The sequence below is a fragment of the Tamandua tetradactyla genome, chromosome 11, assembly GCF_023851605.1.
Source record: "Tamandua tetradactyla isolate mTamTet1 chromosome 11, mTamTet1.pri, whole genome shotgun sequence".
Lineage (NCBI taxonomy): Eukaryota > Metazoa > Chordata > Mammalia > Pilosa > Myrmecophagidae > Tamandua > Tamandua tetradactyla.
In genome coordinates, this window is record NC_135337.1 from 94,341,487 (window position 1) to 94,360,582 (window position 19,096).

At 40.2% G+C, this 19,096-nt stretch overlaps 1 protein-coding gene across 5 annotated transcripts in view; it reads left to right on the forward strand.

Annotated features, from left to right (window-relative positions):
* LOC143650761 (cytochrome P450 4F2-like) overlaps window positions 1-10,581 on the forward strand; it is a 66,490-nt gene extending 55,909 nt beyond the window's left edge. For all 5 annotated transcript variants that reach the window (XM_077121954.1, XM_077121953.1, XM_077121955.1 and 2 more), the window contains exons 8-13: window positions 968-1,034; window positions 1,226-1,355; window positions 8,049-8,182; window positions 8,277-8,341; window positions 8,507-8,589; window positions 8,985-10,581. In XM_077121954.1, the coding sequence (XP_076978069.1) occupies window positions 968-1,034; window positions 1,226-1,355; window positions 8,049-8,182; window positions 8,277-8,341; window positions 8,507-8,589; window positions 8,985-9,183 (678 nt within the window). In that variant the 3' untranslated portion in view covers window positions 9,184-10,581. The remainder of the gene's footprint in view (window positions 1-967; window positions 1,035-1,225; window positions 1,356-8,048; window positions 8,183-8,276; window positions 8,342-8,506; window positions 8,590-8,984) is intronic.
* Window positions 10,582-19,096: the final 8,515 nt, after the last annotated feature.

Consider the following 19,096-nt stretch of genomic DNA (forward strand, 5'->3'; position numbering starts at 1 on the left):
ATCTCATGTCCTATACAAAGTTCCATGTACTTAAGGTGTTCAATCAACTATCTACATAAGTTATATTAGGAGATGCGCTAGTCAAAGTATAGATTTGTACCAAATAAACATTTTTTGCTTTAGTCTCACACATTAGTTGAAATTTTAAAATATTAAGTACCATCTATTTTCAGCACACTGCAGTAATGACATTCTTTTGTTCTTCCTCACATGAAAACATTTTTTAAATTTGTACATTTAGTCACTATCATTATACACTCTAGGCATTCCTAGATTACACCACCTCAATCTTTAGCGTCTATCTTTCTTCATGATTTCATTTATGGGCCAGTTTTAACCTGTACATTCATTACCACAACAAAGGACACCTGACATCATTTTTGGAGGAAATATAGGAAAGGTGGCACATCTGTCCCTGTTTCCTTCTGGGGGAGATTGAAATAGATGATAGATAGTTCAATGGAGCATATAGATAGATGTATAGATTCAGAGACAGACAGACAGCAATACTTTGTTCTGGAGTGGAAACTAGTCCTCTCTGGCAATAAGGCAAAATCTCTAGTTTACACCCGTTTGGGGGGAGGTTATAAAGGAACCTCTGGATTCCTTTTCTGAGATGGTGAACAAATATGTCTTGAGCAAGGCACAACCTCTAACTTCCAAGGCACATTGCCGTTCAATTATCTCATACCTAGATTGCAGTAATATTTTTCTCAGAAAGCTCTCAGCATGCAGAAACATGAAATTATTCATGTAGAATTGGTTCCTCCCATTAGGGCCAAACAGGAAGCAAGGACGCCAGGGAGATGGCTTGCGGGTGGGTCCTGCGGAGTGGTGAGGAAGAGAAGTAAGCAGTGCAAGGTGGGCTTGTGTTTCTGGATGGATGATGGCTCTTCAGACAATGTCTCAGTTAGGGTGGGAGGCTCTCAGAGCTGGAGTGAATCTTGAAGTCTTTTCTTCTCTCCAGGATGAAGATGGAAAGGTGCTGTCAGATGAGGACATCCGAGCAGAGGTTGACACCTTCATGTTTGGGGGTGAGGGTTCCAGCTTGGATTTACAGTAGGGGAAGGGGTGTTTCCATCCCAGGGACTTGGTGGGTGGACCGTGAACCACCATTTCTGCACCATCCTCCCCCATCCCCCTTGAGGGCTTCCAGGTAAGGGAGCTGTCCACCCTGTGGTGCTGAATCATCCCAGAGACTGACGCTTACCTGGCTGCCCCTCAGGCCACGACACCACGGCTACTGCTCTCTCCTGGGTCCTGTATAATCTTGCAAAGCACCCGGAATACCAGGAGCGCTGCCGGCAGGAGGTACAAGAACTCCTGAGGGACTGCCAGTCCGAGGAGATTGAATGGTGAGTGCAGGTTTTCATGGCCTGGTCCTTGACCCCCTCTCATTGTCTCACTTCCCAGGTGGTGACAGAAGTTCTTTTTGTTGATTCTTCCATTATTGATCAGTGGGAGTAAGAGGAGAGCCTGGAGTAGGGCTGGCACCCAGCCTCATTTTCAAGGGAGATGATGAGACTTTTTGGTGGGAAAGATCTGGCTTTGAATTTTTGTTCCTTAACTAATCTGCTGTGTACTTGTAAGTGAGTCAGTTTTTCTCTCCAAGATTGAGGTGCTTGCTCTAATTTGGAACCAGTCTCCAGCTGCCAAGTCTTCTAGGAAAATTAGCAGCAATATGCAAGGGCAGTTGCTGGTTAGCATGTGGTCAGTCAATGGCCTTCTTCTCTCCTTTCATGCTTTTCTCCCTGAAATCAGTTTTTCAAAGATCATCCCTCTCATGAATACTTGGTTTTCTTCAGTTCCTTAGATCCTCCCCCGTGGTCCAGTCCAGGGATTCACAGGAGACATCTTGGGGTAATGTTTTCCCTCTCTTGTTGAGGAACACCGGCACTAGTCATCCATCCTGCATTGGTCCTCCTACCCACCTCTACTCTCAGCTTTGTTCTGGTTCAGAAAGGATCCAGCCTCAGGTTGTGCCTTCCAGGTGCCCCCAGCCTGGTGGGAGGTCAGTCCCAGACCAGGATAATCCCAGCTCACATGGCGAGGTTTAAGGCTGAGAGAAAGTGATGGAGATGGTGGTGGTAGTGGAGAAAATGTCTCTGCTAAGACCCTGAATGATTAACAGTAGCCATTTAGGTGTAGTCAGGGAACAGAGCCTTAGACCAAAGAGACAAAGGCCAAGGAAAGAGAGAGGGAAAGGAGAAAGTGAACCAAGCTTGTTGAGTAAACCCAGGGTGGTTAAATCCCTTTGAAGTGTGTGTTGTGAGTGCTAGAGGGGCGCATGAGATAATGATACTGGAGATGGCAGCAGAGACTTGTTATGGGAAACCCTGAAAGTGCTGTTAATGGATTCGACTTTATTCATTCATTTCTTGCTAGAGAAGTTGTAGGTTTACTGAAAAATTGGGATCACCAGATACCACCCTATTTTTAACACCTTGGATTAGTGTTGTATATTTATTACAACTTATGAAAGAATATTATACTGTACTATTAACTGTGTTCCATTGTTTATGTTAGGATTCACCATTTGAGTGTACAGTATGATGATTTTTAAAAGAGATATTTTATTCTAACAGTATGCATGCAATCTGAAATGTCACCATTAACCACTTTCAAGTATGTTATTCAGTGATGTTAATTACCTTCAGATATGTGTTGCTATCATCATCACCATCCATTACCAAAAGATTTCTATCACCCCAAAAGAAATTCTGTACCAACTGAGCCTTCATTTCTCATCTCTATCCTTTTCCCAGGCCCTAGTAAACTGTATTCTAGTATATGACTTTATGAATTTGCTTATTCTAATTGTTTCGTATCAACGCGATCATACAGTGGCTTTGGTTTTGACCCAAGGGCAATGGGTCATCACGGCAGATGTTTGAGCAGGGAAGTGGGAGTTCATATCAGGTTATCACAAAGATGTCTGAAGGGCTAGATTCAGGAGAAAACTGCAGTGGATGGGCTGGGGGACCTGGGAGGACCCTCTGAAGCCTGTGCCAGGCCAGGTGCTGGGAGATGGAGAGGAGTTGTTGGACGGAGAGATTTTTGGAGGTGGTGCCTCCAAGGCTCGTAAAGCCAAGATTTAAAGCAAAACTGTGCATATGGTAAAAACAAAAAACAGTACAAACTGACTTATAAGAAACAGTAGCTTCTTCCTTGATCCCCACCCAGGAGCTGACTTCCACCAGCGGCTTTCTGATATCCTTCTGGAAGACATCAATTCTTTTTCTTAAAATGTTTTTAAATTGTAAAATATATGTACAAAGCAAAAAAAGAAAAAACCAATAATTTTCAGAGCACACTTCAGCAATGATTTACAGAATAGATCCCAGAGTTTGTCATGGGCTACCTTAAATCATCTCATATTTGTCCTTCTAGCTTCTCCAAAACACTGGAGACTAGAAGGAATATTAATATGCTGATTCAGCAGCCATACTCATTTGTTAAACCCCGTTTTCTTTGTCATATCCCCTCCTTCTCCTTTAATCCTTCTCCCAATCCTTAGGGAATCTTCAGCAGTGTCTGTTCTGACTTTTTCATGGGAAGGGGTGTCCACAACTAAAAGATAGGGGGATGTCATTAATTGATAATCCTGGAGAGGTTGGTCCCTCTGGGTTTCAGGATTTATCTGACCTAAGAATGAACCTTCTGGGAATTATATGCTCCAGGAAGGCAAATCTGTGGATGAAATCTTTATCGAGTCTCAGTCTGGGCCCTAGGTGTTCTCAAGAGTCAAAAGATATAGTGTTGATTGGGATTTGGCAAGCCATGGCAATTAGCACTAACTGAAGTTTGTATAAAAGCAGCCTCCATTTGATCTCTCTTGGCCACTGATGCCTTATTTTATTACATTTCTTTCTCCCCTTTTGGTCAGGAAGGCATTTTAAATCCTCTGCTGCCAGGGCCAGACTCATTCCCAGGAGTAACTCCCCACGTCATGGAGATTTCACTCCTGAATGTCATGTAGCACATAGGGGGAGGGCAATGATTTTCCTTGCAAAGTTGGGCTTAGAGAGAGACAGGCTACATCTGAGCGACAAGGAGGCTTCCTGGAAGCAACTCTTAGGCCTTTTAATAGGTAGTAGAAGACGTCAGTTCAGATAAGCACATTTCCATAGAATGTGCACACACATTCTCTCTGTGTATACAGTATATACAGGTCTTCACACGAAGAATATCATCTTCAAAATATTATTTTTCTTGCACAGAATGAGCTCTGAAAATTAATTTTGAATTACAGAAATGACAGTGAGAACAAGTTCTTCTTGCATAGGATGAGATAGTATTGAAAGGACAAGTCTTTCCCTTGACATCCTCCCCACCAAATCTAATCTTGTCCATTTCCTGAGGGGTAATGAAAGCCATCAATTTATTATATGTCCTTCCAGACTTTTCCCTTTGCATTTGCATGTACATTTGTCACATGTTCTTCTTCACTCAACTTTGTGTCTTTCTGCACATTACCTAGCATTCCGGTTGACTCAGCCTATCCCTTTGTTGGGGACATTTCTATAAACATTTTCAATCAGAATAGATACTGCCAAATGCTTTCCAGAGTGTCTGTACTGATTTACCCTCTAGTCTGCAGTGCGTGATGGGACATATGACCCCTATTTCTCCCTTTTTTGATGACTTTATATTATTCCATTGAATGGTGGCATCATGACTTCTCTAAAAGTTTCCATTCTGATGGACATTTGGATTGTTTCCAGTGTTTGGCTAAAATCAGTGCAGGATATTGAACATCTGTGTACACTGAGCTTTGTTTCCGTGTGTGTGTCATTGCAGTAGCAAATTCCTAGAAGTTCAGTTGCTGAATCAAAGACCCTCCAAGTTTTAAAATTTCATAACCATTGCAAATATATTCCTATCAGCTGAGTTTGATGATACCTTTACAGACAAAGGGCATCATTGAATGTATATCTTTGCCATTGCTATTTCTTCTTTTCGTGAATTTGTCTTTAAATAAGAGCAATGTTGAACATTTTTTTGCACATGTTGATAAGTTGTCTTTTTTTTCTGGGAGTGGTCAGTTTATTTTTTTCACTTTTTTCTTCTTTACTTATGATAACTCATTATATGTTGAAGCTTAATCTTTTTCTGTCTTCTATTGCAAAAAAAATGCCTATTAGCACTTGGGGGGTTCTTATGGTTAAGTTTTATATAGTTAAATTCATCCATCTTTTATCTGACAACTTCTGGCTTTCTTGGCTGGGTTAAGAAGATCTGCCACCTCCTAAAATATTAAAATATAAAAGTCTTGCATGTTTCCTCATAGTTCTTTTATATGTAATCCTTTGAGCTCATGTAGTTCCTTATCTTATTTACTCATCACTGTGATTTTATCAGCCATCCAGGGTACTATGTACATTTAGCTCATTTCTTTTAACCATTGTGTAATATTCTCTCCCCTCCTCAGTCAGGTGCCCCCACACTGCCTCCCACTTTACACTACAGTGAATATCTTTCTAAATGTCTCTATCTACCTGCCTGAGGATTTTCATCCTCTGGTGAAAGGAGGCTAGGTATAAAACATACCTCAACTTTCCTTGACAATATGCCAATAGTTAGTTGCCTTCAGAGGTGCAGATATCCACCATCAGATCTCCAGGGACCTTCCATCCCCACATCTCAGCCAACCCTTAGCATCCATATGGTGTTAATTCTTGCCTCAAACAGGTATGAAATATCAACTCTTTGCTATTTGACTTTAATTTCTCTGATAACCAGTGACTTTGAGCAACTTTTCATTTACTTGAAAGCCTCCTGTATTTGAGCTCATGTGAATTGCTAGTGCATATACTTCGCTTGTTTTTCTCTTGGTTTTACTGTTATTTCTCTTGTTGATTTGCAGGAATTCCTTGAATATTGAAGATATTCTACAAATGTATTTTCTGGATGTCTTATCTGGATGTCTTATCTGGCTGTATGTTGGTCTATGGTGTCTGCTATTTCAGTTGTCAGAAAGAACAGAAATAAAATTGACCCTTGTTATTGATGTTTATTATTAACTTAGCTATTAATGTAATAAATGAAGTATGTTTTTCTTTAATTTTGATACATATTTATCTTTTTTTTGGCCTTGAAGTTTGCTGTTGTGAGATTTAAAGAATTATTTTCTACTTCTGTGTCACAAATTATGTCTCATATTATCTTCTTTTCACTTTATGATCTTACCTTTCCCTTCTAGGTATTTAGCCCACCTGGAGTACATCTGTATGTGGAGTAGATGAGTAACTGGTTCTATTTATTCCCACATCATTAGCTGTTTGATCACCTTCTACCAAACTGTCCTTCCATATGCAAGGTTTTGGGTTTTCCTTCAACAGCCGTCACATTTCACCTTTATGTGCCTGTGTCTGAGCTACGTATTCTTACTCATGGGTCCGTTTTCATGTCATTGCAGCAGGAATACATGGTTTCTCTTCTTTATTTTATGTAGCTTTGTAATAGGTCTTAATATCTGGTGGAGTGAGTTTCCCTTTTTTGATTTTTTAGTTTTAAATTGACCTAGGCCTTCATGATCTTTCATTCTTCCAGAAAAGAATTAAGAGCAAATTGATCAGGTTTCTAAAAGAATTCAGCAAGATTTTTACTTATATTGAGCTGAATACGTGATTGACTTGTGGAAAACTGGCTAGGTCATGATATTAACACATACTATCCTCGAGTGTGGAATGGATTTACATTTATTCAAATAATATTAAAGTCTTTTAATGGTTAAAAATTTCTACCTAGAGATCTTATGCATGCCTGGTTAAATTAACCCTTAAATACTTTTATAGTTATGGCAAATATTATCTTCTATTGGTATTTCATTGGACAAAATGTGTACATTCATTTGGAATGGAGAGCTTTCACATTTCTTGTTATATTTAAATCCAGGTATTTTATATTATCAGTATTAACATCTTTTTCTTTTATTATTTTAACTGGTTGCTTTCTGTATGGAAGAAGTAATGATATATACATAGCTACATGGTGTTTCATCAACTTTGTAGATGCTACAACACCATTGTATACCAGTTGGGAGAAAACATGGATCATTTAATAAAAGTTCTTGGGACAACTGAAGAGCTATTGGGAAAAAATTCAATCTGATTCTCATATCTAGTAGCAAGATAACATAACATTCAGATGAAACATTGTATATTTATAAAAATAAAGTTACCAAAACTAGAAGATTGTTTGAAAAAAGCCTTAAAACTAGAAGAAACCATGGAAAAAAGGTGAAGGTCCTATTTTGAAATTCTCAGGAAATATACAACAAGGGATTGGTAGAGTCTTAAAATGAAACAGATATATACAGTAGTGTGTACATAGTGTAAATATAATTTTTTTAAATGTATAAAAGTAGCCCTGGAATAATACCTAAAGAAATAATAACATAGATAAGTTGTGCAGAGGGGAGGTGGGTAGTGCTGAGCCATAAGAGTTCTCCTTTATACTCTCAAAAATTTGAACCATTTGATTTTATCAGCTATGAAAATTTAAGTAGTCACACAAAATAAGTGTATCAAAAACCAGCCTCTTTACCAAATTCTCACTGCTTCAAAAGTTTTCCAGTGAGTTCTTTCATGTTTTCCAAAAAGAAAACCACTATCAACCAAGTATGGCACATATCCTCCCACATTTCAAATTACTATATTCTTCATTTTTTCTTGTCTAATTGCATTAGCTACTATCTCTAGTACAATGTTAAATAAGAGTAAAGCATTGGGTGTGCTTATTTTCTTACTCATTCATCTTTTGATTTTGCTTTCTTACTAGGAAATTTTATGATAAATTCATTAACCTTTTCACGGATTGTTTCTGGGTGTTGGATTTTGCAGAGAACTTCTAAAATTCGCTGGCTAAATTTTCTCTGGTACTTTTGTGAGATTGCTTTTCTAATGCTAAAATCTATGATCCTTCTGGGTTTTATTTTGTTATAGGGAATGCGAGTCAGAGAGAGGTGATGAAAGGGTCTCATGGGGCAATAGGGGCTGGAGGGAGTCTGTCTTTGCTTCCTAGCGAACTGGTGGGGGTTTCAACAGGGACAACCTGGCCCATTTGCCCTTCCTGACCATGTGCATCAAGGAGAGTATGCGGTTGCATCCCCCCGTCACCGTCATCGCCCGCTGCTGTACCCAGGACGTTGTGCTCCCGGATAGACTGGTCATTCCCAAAGGTGCTTAACTGAAAGGTGCGGGAGGCTCCTGGGAAAGAATCTGTTCCATCAGGTAGGGGAGACCGCTTCTTGACTGTCCCCTCCTCTCCCGCAGGTGTTATCTGCCTCATCGACATTTTCGGGACCCATCACAACCCATCCGTCTGGCCGAACCCTGAGGTGTTACCCCTCCCCTACTGATGTAACCACTGTGCGGACCCGGGGGATGGTGCAGGTCCTACTGGGAAATCAGACCCGTCTCCCCCACCTTACACACATCTGCCTCTCGGGGTCTTGCTGCCCTGTGAGAACCCCCACCAGCTGTCCCATCTCATTCACCTCCAGGTCTATGACCCTTTCCGCTTCGACCCAGAGAACACCCAGAAGAGGTCACCTCTGGCTTTCATTCCCTTCTCAGCGGGGCCCAGGTGAAGCGAGCGATCATCTCAGTCAGGGATGGGGGAAGCGTGGTGGGGGTCTGGGGCTTGGTCTTGGCCTGATTGTGGGTGAAGAGGAGTTTGCCTGTGGTCAGAGCTCCAACTCCTTTTTTGCCCTCCCCTAGGGGATGGACAAGGATCTGGAGAAAGGGGGTGGGGCCCAAGGAGGGATCCCAGGTGTGCTCAGAGCCCCTCCTCCACACCTGCTGGTCTGAGCTGGGCCAAGCTCAGGGGACATGGAAGTCTACATGGGAGCCCATACACGGTTAGCATGGGATCTCAGGCTGATAAGGAAGAGAGTAGGGACCCCGAGCCAGGTCCAGGGGTGATGGTGGTGCGTATGGGAGTCCCGGGCGTGGTCCGAGCTGCACTCCCACCGCCCGCAGGAACTGCATCGGGCAGACGTTCGCCATGACCGAGATAAAGGCAGTGCTGGCTCTCACGTTGCTGCGCTTCCGCATCCTGCCGGACGAGACCAAGCCGCGGAGGAAGCCGGAGCTGACCCTGCGCACGGAGGGCGGACTTTGGCTGCGGGTGGAGCCGCTGAGCGCGCGTCCGCTGGGACCCACTGCCACAGGGCCTTAGATCCAGTCCTGACCCATCCGCGTTCCTTTGAAGTTTCCCAGGACTAAAACAGTGCTACCACCTCTGGGCTTTAGCAGGGAGCACTTGGAGACTGCAGGTGTAAAGAAGGATTTTATAAAGCTTAATAGTAGCTAATTTTTCTTGCTTAATTTAGCTATTTACATATGTTTTAGCTTCTGAATGATAGAAATATCCAGCAAAAGCATTTGTGTCATTTTATATTCACGGCTATGCATTTGGTGTGAGTTAAGAATTGTAAAGAAAAGAATTATGGGCCCCATCAGGCTGAAGATAAATAATCCCGGACTTTCCTAGGGCGGTTATCTGCTTCTCGCCACCCCCATGACTCCTTGCGCCAAAATTACTTGTTGTAAAACTGCGGCTATCTGCTTCATGCAGAAAGCAACTCCCATGACTCATGCTCAAGGAATGCTTGCTGTAAAACTATTAGAAGTGCTTGTTGTAAAACTGTTCGTTATCTGCTTTTTGCAAAACAGCACCTGTGACCCATGCTCGACCCCCACCCCCCTCATCTTACCCCTTAAAAGCTTTTCCAAACTCAGGCTCGGGGCTCTCTGTTCCTGTGTGTTCAGTGAGCCCCACGCATGTGTGGTAAATAACCCCCTTGCGTGTTGCATGAGAGAATGTCTCTTGGAGTCTTCCTTTGCGTGGCAAAACTCTCAAATTCTTACACAGGGACTCGGAGACTGGTGACAAAGGCACCTGTCCTGCCCAGAAGACAGAGGGAGGAGGACAGTAGCCCACACCCTGACAGTCTGTACAGGACTCGTAGTTGCCAAAGGCCCCACGCATGTGCCTGCCCCTCCCAATTGTCTGTCCATGGTCCCCTTCCCCTGAATTCAGGGAGTCCCCTCCCTCTTCTCTTCTGGGTCCTCCGATGCTGCCCAGGCAGCCCGGGTCAACAGATACCAGCTGAGTCCTTACTGTGTACCAGGAGCTCTCCAAGGGCACCAGGGCGAGGGTTCATCCCATACTTTCCCTCCAGGTTCCTCCTTCATTCTTGTTGCAGGCTACCCTTTCTCATCCTGGTGTGAGGTGTAGGGCAGGGCTTTCTTGTTTAACTACAGATATTCATAGCCAGACTACTGGAAACAAAAATAAAATCCAAGAATATGGGCTGTGGAATCAGATTGATTGGCTTTGCTGGGTGATTTAATCAAATTAATTCCCCTCTCTGTGCCTCAGTTTACTTAACTATAAAAAGGGAGCAGCAGCAGAAGCTGGGTTGTCTTTATGGCTAAATGTGAATGAGTTAAAACTCTTCTTGGTGCAGGTAAATACTAATTAAATGGGACTGTTTTTCCTTTCTCACCGAGAAAGTCAGTCTCTTGAAAATAAAAAGCATACAGTCTTTCAAGATTAGTAACTGTGTTATGAGTTTTAAGAGTGTCTTGGAAGTAAAAAGGAAGAATTTTTTCCCTTAATTTTTAAACTTTTTTAAAATACCAAAAAGCATCAAACAAACACAAACACTTGTAATTTTTGATCATTCCATTCTACATATATAATCAGTAATTCACAATATCATCACATAGTTGCATATTCATCACCACGATCATTTCTTGGAACATTTGCAGCTATTCAGAAAAAGAAATAAAAAGAAAACAGAAAAAATTCATACACACCATAATCCCCACCCCTCCTCCTCACTGATAACCACCATTTCACTCTAAATTTACTTTAACATTTGTTCCCCCTATTATTCATCTTTATTCCACGTGTTTTACTCATCTGTTGATAAGGTAGATAAAGGGAGCATCAGACACAAGGTTTTCACAATCACACAGTCACATTGTGAAAGCTATATCATTATTCAGTCATCTTCAAGAAACATGGCTACTGGAACACAGCTCTACATTTTCAGGCAGTTCTCTCCAGCCTCTCCATTACATCTTGGATAACAGGGTGATATCTACTTAATACATAAGAATAACCTCCAGGATAACCTCTCCACTCTTTGGAATCTCTCAGCCATTGACACTTTATTTTGTCTCATTTTATTCTTCCCCCTTTTGGTAGAGAAGGTTTTCTCAATCCCTTGATGCTAAGCGTCAGCTCATTCTAGGGTTTTTCTCAATCCCGTGATGCTGAGTCTCTCCTCATTCCAAGATCTCTGTCCCATGTTGCCAGGAAGGTCCACACCCCTGGGAGTCATGTCCCATGTAGAGAGGGGTAGAGTGGTGAGACTGCTCGTTGTGTTGGCTGAAGAGAGGGGCCACATCTGAGCAACAAAAGAGGCTCTCTTGGGGGTGACTCTTAGGCCTAAATTTTAAGTAGACTTGACCTATCCTTTGCGGGGTTATGTTTCATATGAACAAACCCCAAGACTGGGGGCTCTGCCTATAGCTTTGGTTGTCCACACTGCTTGTGAGAATATCAAGAATTCAACTTGGGGAAGTTGAATTTCTCCCCATTCTCACCACTCCCTGAAGGGGGCTTTGCAGATACTTTTCCACTCACTGAACGAATAACTCTGGGATTCATCGGGGCATCACTCTGGACAAACAAACAAAATCTCATGTCCTACCTGAGATTCCAGGTACTTATGGCGTTCAATCAAACTATCTACATGAGTTATATTAGGAAATGCACTAGTCAAAATATTAATTTTGTAACAGATAAACATTTGTTTGCTTTAGTCTCACACAGAAGGTGACATTTCTTTTTTAAATGTCCCTGATTTCTCATACTAAATCTCCTTTCCCTGCTTTTCCTTTTTTATTCATTATTTTATTTTATTTTTTTATTTACATGGGTAGGCACTGGGAATCGAACCCGGGGTCCTCTGGCATGGCAAGCAAGCATTCTTGCCTGCTGAGCCACCGTGGCCTGCCCAGAAGGTGACATTTTAAAATATTAATTACCATCTATTTTCAGTACCCTGCAATAATGACATTCCTTTGTTCTTCCTCATGCAAAAACATTTTTAAAATTGTACCTTGTACATTTCACTATTATTATACACTCTAGGCATTCCTAGATTATGCCATCTCAATCTTTAACATCTATCTTTCTGATTTCAATATGTCCCCAGCCCTCCTCCCTCTATCATTCTCACATGCAACTTCATTCAGTGTTTTAACAATTATATTACAGTTAGGGAGTATTGTGCTGTCCATTTCTGAGTTTTTGTATCCAGTCCTATTGCACAGTCTGTATCCCTTCAGCTCCAATTACCCAATATCTTACCCTATTTCTATCTCCTGATGGTCTCTGTTATGAACAAAATATTCCAAGTTTATTCACTAATGTCAGTTCATATCAATGAGACCATACAGTATTTGTCCTTTAGTTTTTGGCTAGTCTCACTCAACATAATGATCTCAAGGTCTATCCATGTTGTTACATACTTCATAAGTTTATCCTGTCTTAAAGCTGCATAATATTCCATCGTATGCATATACCACAGTTTGTTTAACCACTCGTCTGTTGATGGATATTTTGGCTGTTTCCATCTCTTTGCAATTGTAAATAATGCTGCTATAAACATTGGTGTGCAAATGTCTGTTTGTGTCTTTGCCCTTATGTCCTCAGAGTAGATACCCAGCAATGGTATTGTTGGGTCATATGGCAATTCTATATTCAGCTTTTTGAGGAACCGTCAAACTGCCTTCCACAGTGGTTGCACCATTTGACATTCCCACCAACAGGGAATAAGTGCCTCTTTCTCCACATCATCTCCAGCACTTGTCATTTTCTGTTTTGTTGATAATGGCTATTGTGGTGGGTGTGAGATGATATCTCATTGTGGTTTTGATTTGCATTTCTCTAATGGCCAGGGACGTTGAGCATCTCTTCATGTGCCTTTTGGCCATTTGTATTTCCTCATCTGAGAAGTGTCTGTTAAAGTCATTTTCCCATTTTGTAATTGGATTGGCTGTCTTTTTGTTGTTGAGTTGAAAAATCTCTTTATAAATTCTGGATACTAGACCTTTATCTGATATGTTGTTTCCAAATATTGTCTCCCATTGTGTAGGCTGTCTTTTTACTTTCTTGATGAAGTTCTTGGATGCACGAAAGTGTTTAATTTTGAGGAGTTCTCATTTCTTTCTTTCTTTCTTCAGTGCTCTTGCTTTAGGTGTAAGGTCTATAAAACCACCTCCAATTATAAGATTTATAAGCTATTTCCCTACATTTTCCTCTAACTGTTTTATGGTCTTAGACCTGATGTTTAGAACTGTGATCCATTTTGAGTTAACTTTTGTATAGGGTGTGAGATATGGGTCCTCTTTCATTCTTTTGCATATGGATATCCAGTTCTCTAGGCACCATTTATTGAAGAGACTGTTCTGTCCCAGGTGAATTGGCTTGACTGCCTTATCAAAGATCAAATATCCATAGATGAGAGGGTCTACATCTGAACACTCTATTGGATTCCATTGGTCAATATATCTATCTTTATGCCAGTACCATGCTGTTTTGACCACTTTGACGTCATAATATGTCTTAAAGTCAGGCAGTGTGAGACCTCCAGCTTCGTTTTTTTTCCCTCAAGATACTTTTAGCAATTCGGGGCACCCTGCCCTTCCAGATAAATTTGATTATTGGTTTTTCTATTTCTGAAAAGTAAGTTGTTGGGATTTTGAATGGTATTGCATTGAATCTGTAAATCAGTTTAGGTAAAATTGACATCTTAACTATATTTAGTCTTCCAATCCATGAACATGGTATGCCCTTCCATCTATTTAGGTCTTCTGTGATTTCTTTTAACAGTTTCTTGTAGTTTTCTTTGTATAGGTCTTTTGTCTCTTTAGTTAAATTTATTCCTAAGTATTTTATTCTTTTAGTTGCAATTGTAAATGGAATTTGTTTCTTGATTTCCCCCTCAGATTGCTCATTACTAGTGGATAGAAACACTACAGATTTTTGAATGTTGATCTTGTACCCTGCCATTTTTCTGTACTCATTTATAAGCTGTAGTAGTTTTGCTGTGGAATTTTCAGGGTTTTCGACATATAGTATCATATCATCTGCAAACAGTGATAGTTTTACTTCTTCCTTTCCAATTTTGATGCCATGTATTTCTTTTTCTTGTCTAATTGCTCTGGCTAGAACTTCCAACACAATGTTGAATAACAGTGGTGATAGTGGACATCCTTGTCTTGTTCCTGATCTTAGGGGGAATGTTTTCAGTTTTTCCCCCTTGAGGACGATATTAGCTGTGGGTTTTTCATATATTCCTTTTATCATTTTTAAGGAAATTCCCTTGTATTCCTATCCTTTGAAGTGTTTTCAACAGGAAAGGATGTTGAATCTTGTCAAATGCCTTCTCTGCATCAATTGAGATAATCATGTGATTCTTCTGCTTTGATTTGTTGATATGGTGTATTACATTAATTGATTTTCTTATGTTGAACCATCCTTGCATGCCTGGGATGAATCCTACTTGTTCATGATGTATAATTCTTTTAATGTGTTGCTGGATTCGATTTGTTAGAATTTTGTTGAGGATTTTTGCATCTATATTCATTAGAGAGATTGGTCTGTAGTTTTCTTTTTTTTGTAATATCTTTGCCTGGTTTTGGTATGAGGGTGATGTTCGCTTCATAGAATGAATTAGGTAGCTTTCCCTCCACTTCAATTTTTTGGAAGAGTTTGAGCAGAGTTGGTACGAATTCTTTCTGGAATGTTTGGTAGAATTCACATGTGAAGCCGTCTGGTCTTGGACTTTTCATTTTGGAAAGCTTTTTAATGACTGAATCAATTTCTTTACTTGTGATTGGTTTGTTGAGGTCATCTATTTCTTCTTGAGTCAAAGTTGGTTGTTCATGCCTTTCTAGGAAGTTGTCCATTTCATCTACATTGTTGTATTTATTTGCATAAAGTTGTTCATAGTATCCTGCTATTACCTCCTTTATTTCTGTGGGGTCAGTGGTTATGTCTCCTCTTCCATTTCTTTTCTTTTTTTTTATTAATTAAAAAAAATTAACTAACACAACATTTAGAAATCATTCCATTCTACATATGCAATCAGTAATTCTTAATATCATCACATAGATGTATGATCATCATTTCTTAGTACATAAGCATCGATTTAGAAAAAGAAATAGCAAGACAACAGAAAAAGAAATAAAATGATAATATAGAGAAAAAATAAAAATAAAAATAAAAAATACAAAAATATATAAGAAAAAAAATATTTGCATCCTCTCTCTTCTTCTTTTTGTCAGTCTTGCTAAGGGCCCATCAATCTTATTGATTTTCTCATAGAACCAACTTCTGATTTTAATGATTTTCTCAATTGTTTTCATGTTCTCAATTTCATTTATTTCTGCACTAATCTTTGTTATTTCTTTCCTTTTGCTTGCTTTGGGGTTAGTTTGCTGTTCTTTCTCCAGTTCTTCCAAGTGGACAGTTAATTCCTGTATTTTTGCTCTTTCTTCTTTTTTGATATAGGCATTTAGGGCAATAAATTTCCCTCTTAGCACTGCCTTTGCTGCATCCCATAAGTTTTGGTAAGTTGTGTTTTCATTTTCATTTGCCTGGAGATATTTACTGATTTCTCTTGTAATTTCTCCCTTGACCCACTGGTTGTTTAAGAGTGTGTTGTTGAGCCTCCACATATTTGTGAATTTTCTGGCACTTTGCCTATTGTTGATTTCCAACTTCATTCCCTTATGATCTGAGAAAGTGTTGTGCATGATTTCAATCTTTTTAAATTTGTTGAGACTTGCTTTGTGACCCAGCATATGGTCTATCTTTGAGAATGATCCATGAGCACTTGAGAAAAAGGTGTATCCTGCTGTTGTGGGGTGTAATGTCTTATAAATGTCTGTTAAGTCTAACTCATTTATTGTAATATTCAAATTCTCTGTTTCTTTATTGATCCTCTTTCTAGATGTTCTGTCCATTGATGAGAGTGGGGAATTGAAGTTTCAAACTATTATGACAGATGTGTCTGTTTCCCTTTTCAGTGTTTGCAGTGTTTGCCTCATGTATTTGGGGCATTCTGGTTCGGTGCATAAATATTTATGATTGTTATGTCTTCATGTTGAATTGTTCCTTTTATTAATACATAGTATCCTTCTTTGCCTCTTTTAACTGTTTTACATTTGAAGTCTAATTTGTTGGATATTAGTATAGCTACTCCTGCTATTTTCTGGTTGTTATTTGCATGAAATATCTTTTCCCAACCTTTCACTTTCAACCTATGTTTATAAGATGTGTTTCCTGTAGACAGCATATAGAAGGATCCTGTTTTTAAATCCATTCTGCCGGTCTATGTCTTTTGATTGGGGAGTTCAATCCATTAACATTTAGTGTTATTACTGTTTGAGTAGTACTTTCCTCTACCATTTTGCCTTTTGTATTTTGTATGTCATATCTAATTTTCACTCTTTCTACACTCTTCTCCACACCTCTCTCTTCTGTCTTTTCGTATCTGTCTCTAGTGCTACCTTTAGTATTTCTTGCAGAGCTGGTCTCTTGGTCACAAATTCTCTCAGTGATTTTTTGTCTGAAAATGTTTTAATTTCTCCCTCATTTTTGAAGGACAATTTTGCTGGATATAGGAGTCTTGGTTGGCAGTTTTTCTGTTTTAGTAATTTAAATATATCTTCCCACTGTCTTCTTGCCTCCATGGTTTCTGCTGAGAAATCTACACATAGTTTTATTGGGTTTCCCTTGTATGTGATGGATTGCTTTTCTCTTGCTGCTTTCAAGATCCTCTCTTTCTCTTTGACCTCTGACATTCTGATTAGTAAGTGTCTTGGTGTACGTTTATTTGGATCTATTCTCTTTGGGGTATGCTGCACTTCTTGGATCTGTAATATTAGGTCTTTCATAAGAGTTGGGAAATTTTCAGTGATAATTTCTTCCATTAGTTTTTCTCCTCCTTTTCCCTTCTCTTCTCCTTCCAGGACCCCCAGAACACATATAATTGTGCGCTTCATATTATCATTCAGTTCCCTGAGTCCCTGCTCATATTTTTCCATTTTTTCTCTATAGTTTCTATATCTTTTTGGATTTCAGATGTTCCATCCTCTAATTCATTAATCCTAACCTCTGTCTTTGAAATATATCCTTGTAGGTTTCCATTGTTTTTTTCATCTCTTCTACTGTAGCTTTCATCCCCATAAGTTCCGTGATTTGTTTTTTCAGACTTTCCATTTCTTCTTTTTGTTCATTCCTTGCCTTCTTCATGTCCTCCCTCAATTCATTGATTTGATTTTTGATGAGGTTTTCCATGTCTGTTCGTATATTCTGAATTAGTTGTTTCAGCTCTTCTATCTCGTTTGAACTATTGGTTTGTTCCTTTGACTGGGCCATGTCTTCAATTTTCCTGGTGTGATTTGTTATTTTTTGCTGGCATCTAGACATTTAATTACCTTAATTAGTTTATTCTGGTGATTGCTTTCACTTCTCTTACCTAGGGTTTTCTTGCTAGATGAATTTGTTGTCTATCTGTTCTTTGACCTTCAGTTCAGCTTTTCCTGGACCTCTAGCTTAGGTTTTGTTTAACAGAGGATAATTTTTCAGTTCTTGTTTCCTTGTTTCTTGCCCTGCTTGTATGGTGCCTTTTCCCTCCCCACCCTTAGGAGGGTCTATGTAGGTATTATAGACTCCAGCCGGGTTTTCCGGGACTAAACTGGCCTCCTATCTGGGGCAAGGAGTCACCTGCGTCAGTTTTCCCTGAGGGTGAGACCCAGCAGGTTAAAAGACTTTCCTGTGATGTCTCTGGGCTCTGTTTTTCTTATCCTGCCCAGTATGTGGTGTGTCTGCCTGCGGGTCGCACCAGCAAAAGATGTTGTGGCACTTTTAACTTTGGAAGACTCTCCCTGCTGGGGGCGTGGTGGAGATGGAGGAGAGGTTGTAGGCTGGTTTTAATGGCTTCAAATTGCCAAACCCTGGGGTCTGAGTCCTTGATGGGGGGATTCCACCTTAGTTGGGCTTCACCCCTCTCCTGGGGTGGGAGACAGCCCTGAAAACAGACAATTTCTGCCTATGCCTGGGGTAGTTGCAGGCTGAGAAGTCCCGCCGCTAAATCCAGCGGCTGCCAAGTCTCTATAGAGACACAGCCACTAAAGCCTCCGTTTCCTCCCCTTTCCTCTTTTTCTGTGAGCCCGGCGTTTGACGTCTGCCTTGACCAGGTTTAGAGTTTCTTTCCTTTCCCTCTGGGAAGCTGCCTTTGAGGGAGTGGCACTGGGCACCGGCTGCCACAGCTTGGGGAACTCATGGTTTTGGGGAGGCTTGCAACCGGTCCAGCTGGTCCCGATTGGGGTACGCTGTGTGTTCAGTCACTGACGTGGCTCCGGGAGCTGTTCGGTACTGTTTCTGGCTATTTAGTTGTTGTTCTGGAGGACGAACTGAAATGTGCACGTTGCTAAGCCGCCATCTTTCAGGCCACACTCTTAGAGCTAATTTTAAGTAGGCTTGACCCATCCTTTGTGGGGTTAAGTTTCATATGAACAAACCCCAAGATTGGGGGCTCAGCCTATATCTTTGATTGTCCACACTGCTTGTGAGAATATCAAGAATTCAACTTGGGGAAGTTGAATTTCCCCCCTTTCACACCATTCTCCAAAGGGAACTTTGCAAATACTTTTTTATTCACTGTTCAAATCACTCTGGGATTTATCAGGCTTCACTCTGGACAAACCAACAAAATCTCATGTCCTACTCAAGGTTCCATGTCCTTACGGTGTTCAATTAAGCTGTCTACGTAACTTATATTAGGAAATGCACTAGTCAAAATATAAATTTTGTGCCAAATAAACATTTTTTTACTTTAGTCTCACACATAAAGTAAACTTTTAAAATATTAATTACCATCTATTTTCAGCACCCTGCAATAATAACATTCAAAAGGGGAGAATTTTAATCTTTGTATTCATTGAATCATCTCCCCCATTGGGGACTGTGCATTTGGGAAATGAATGTTTCTGAAAATGTT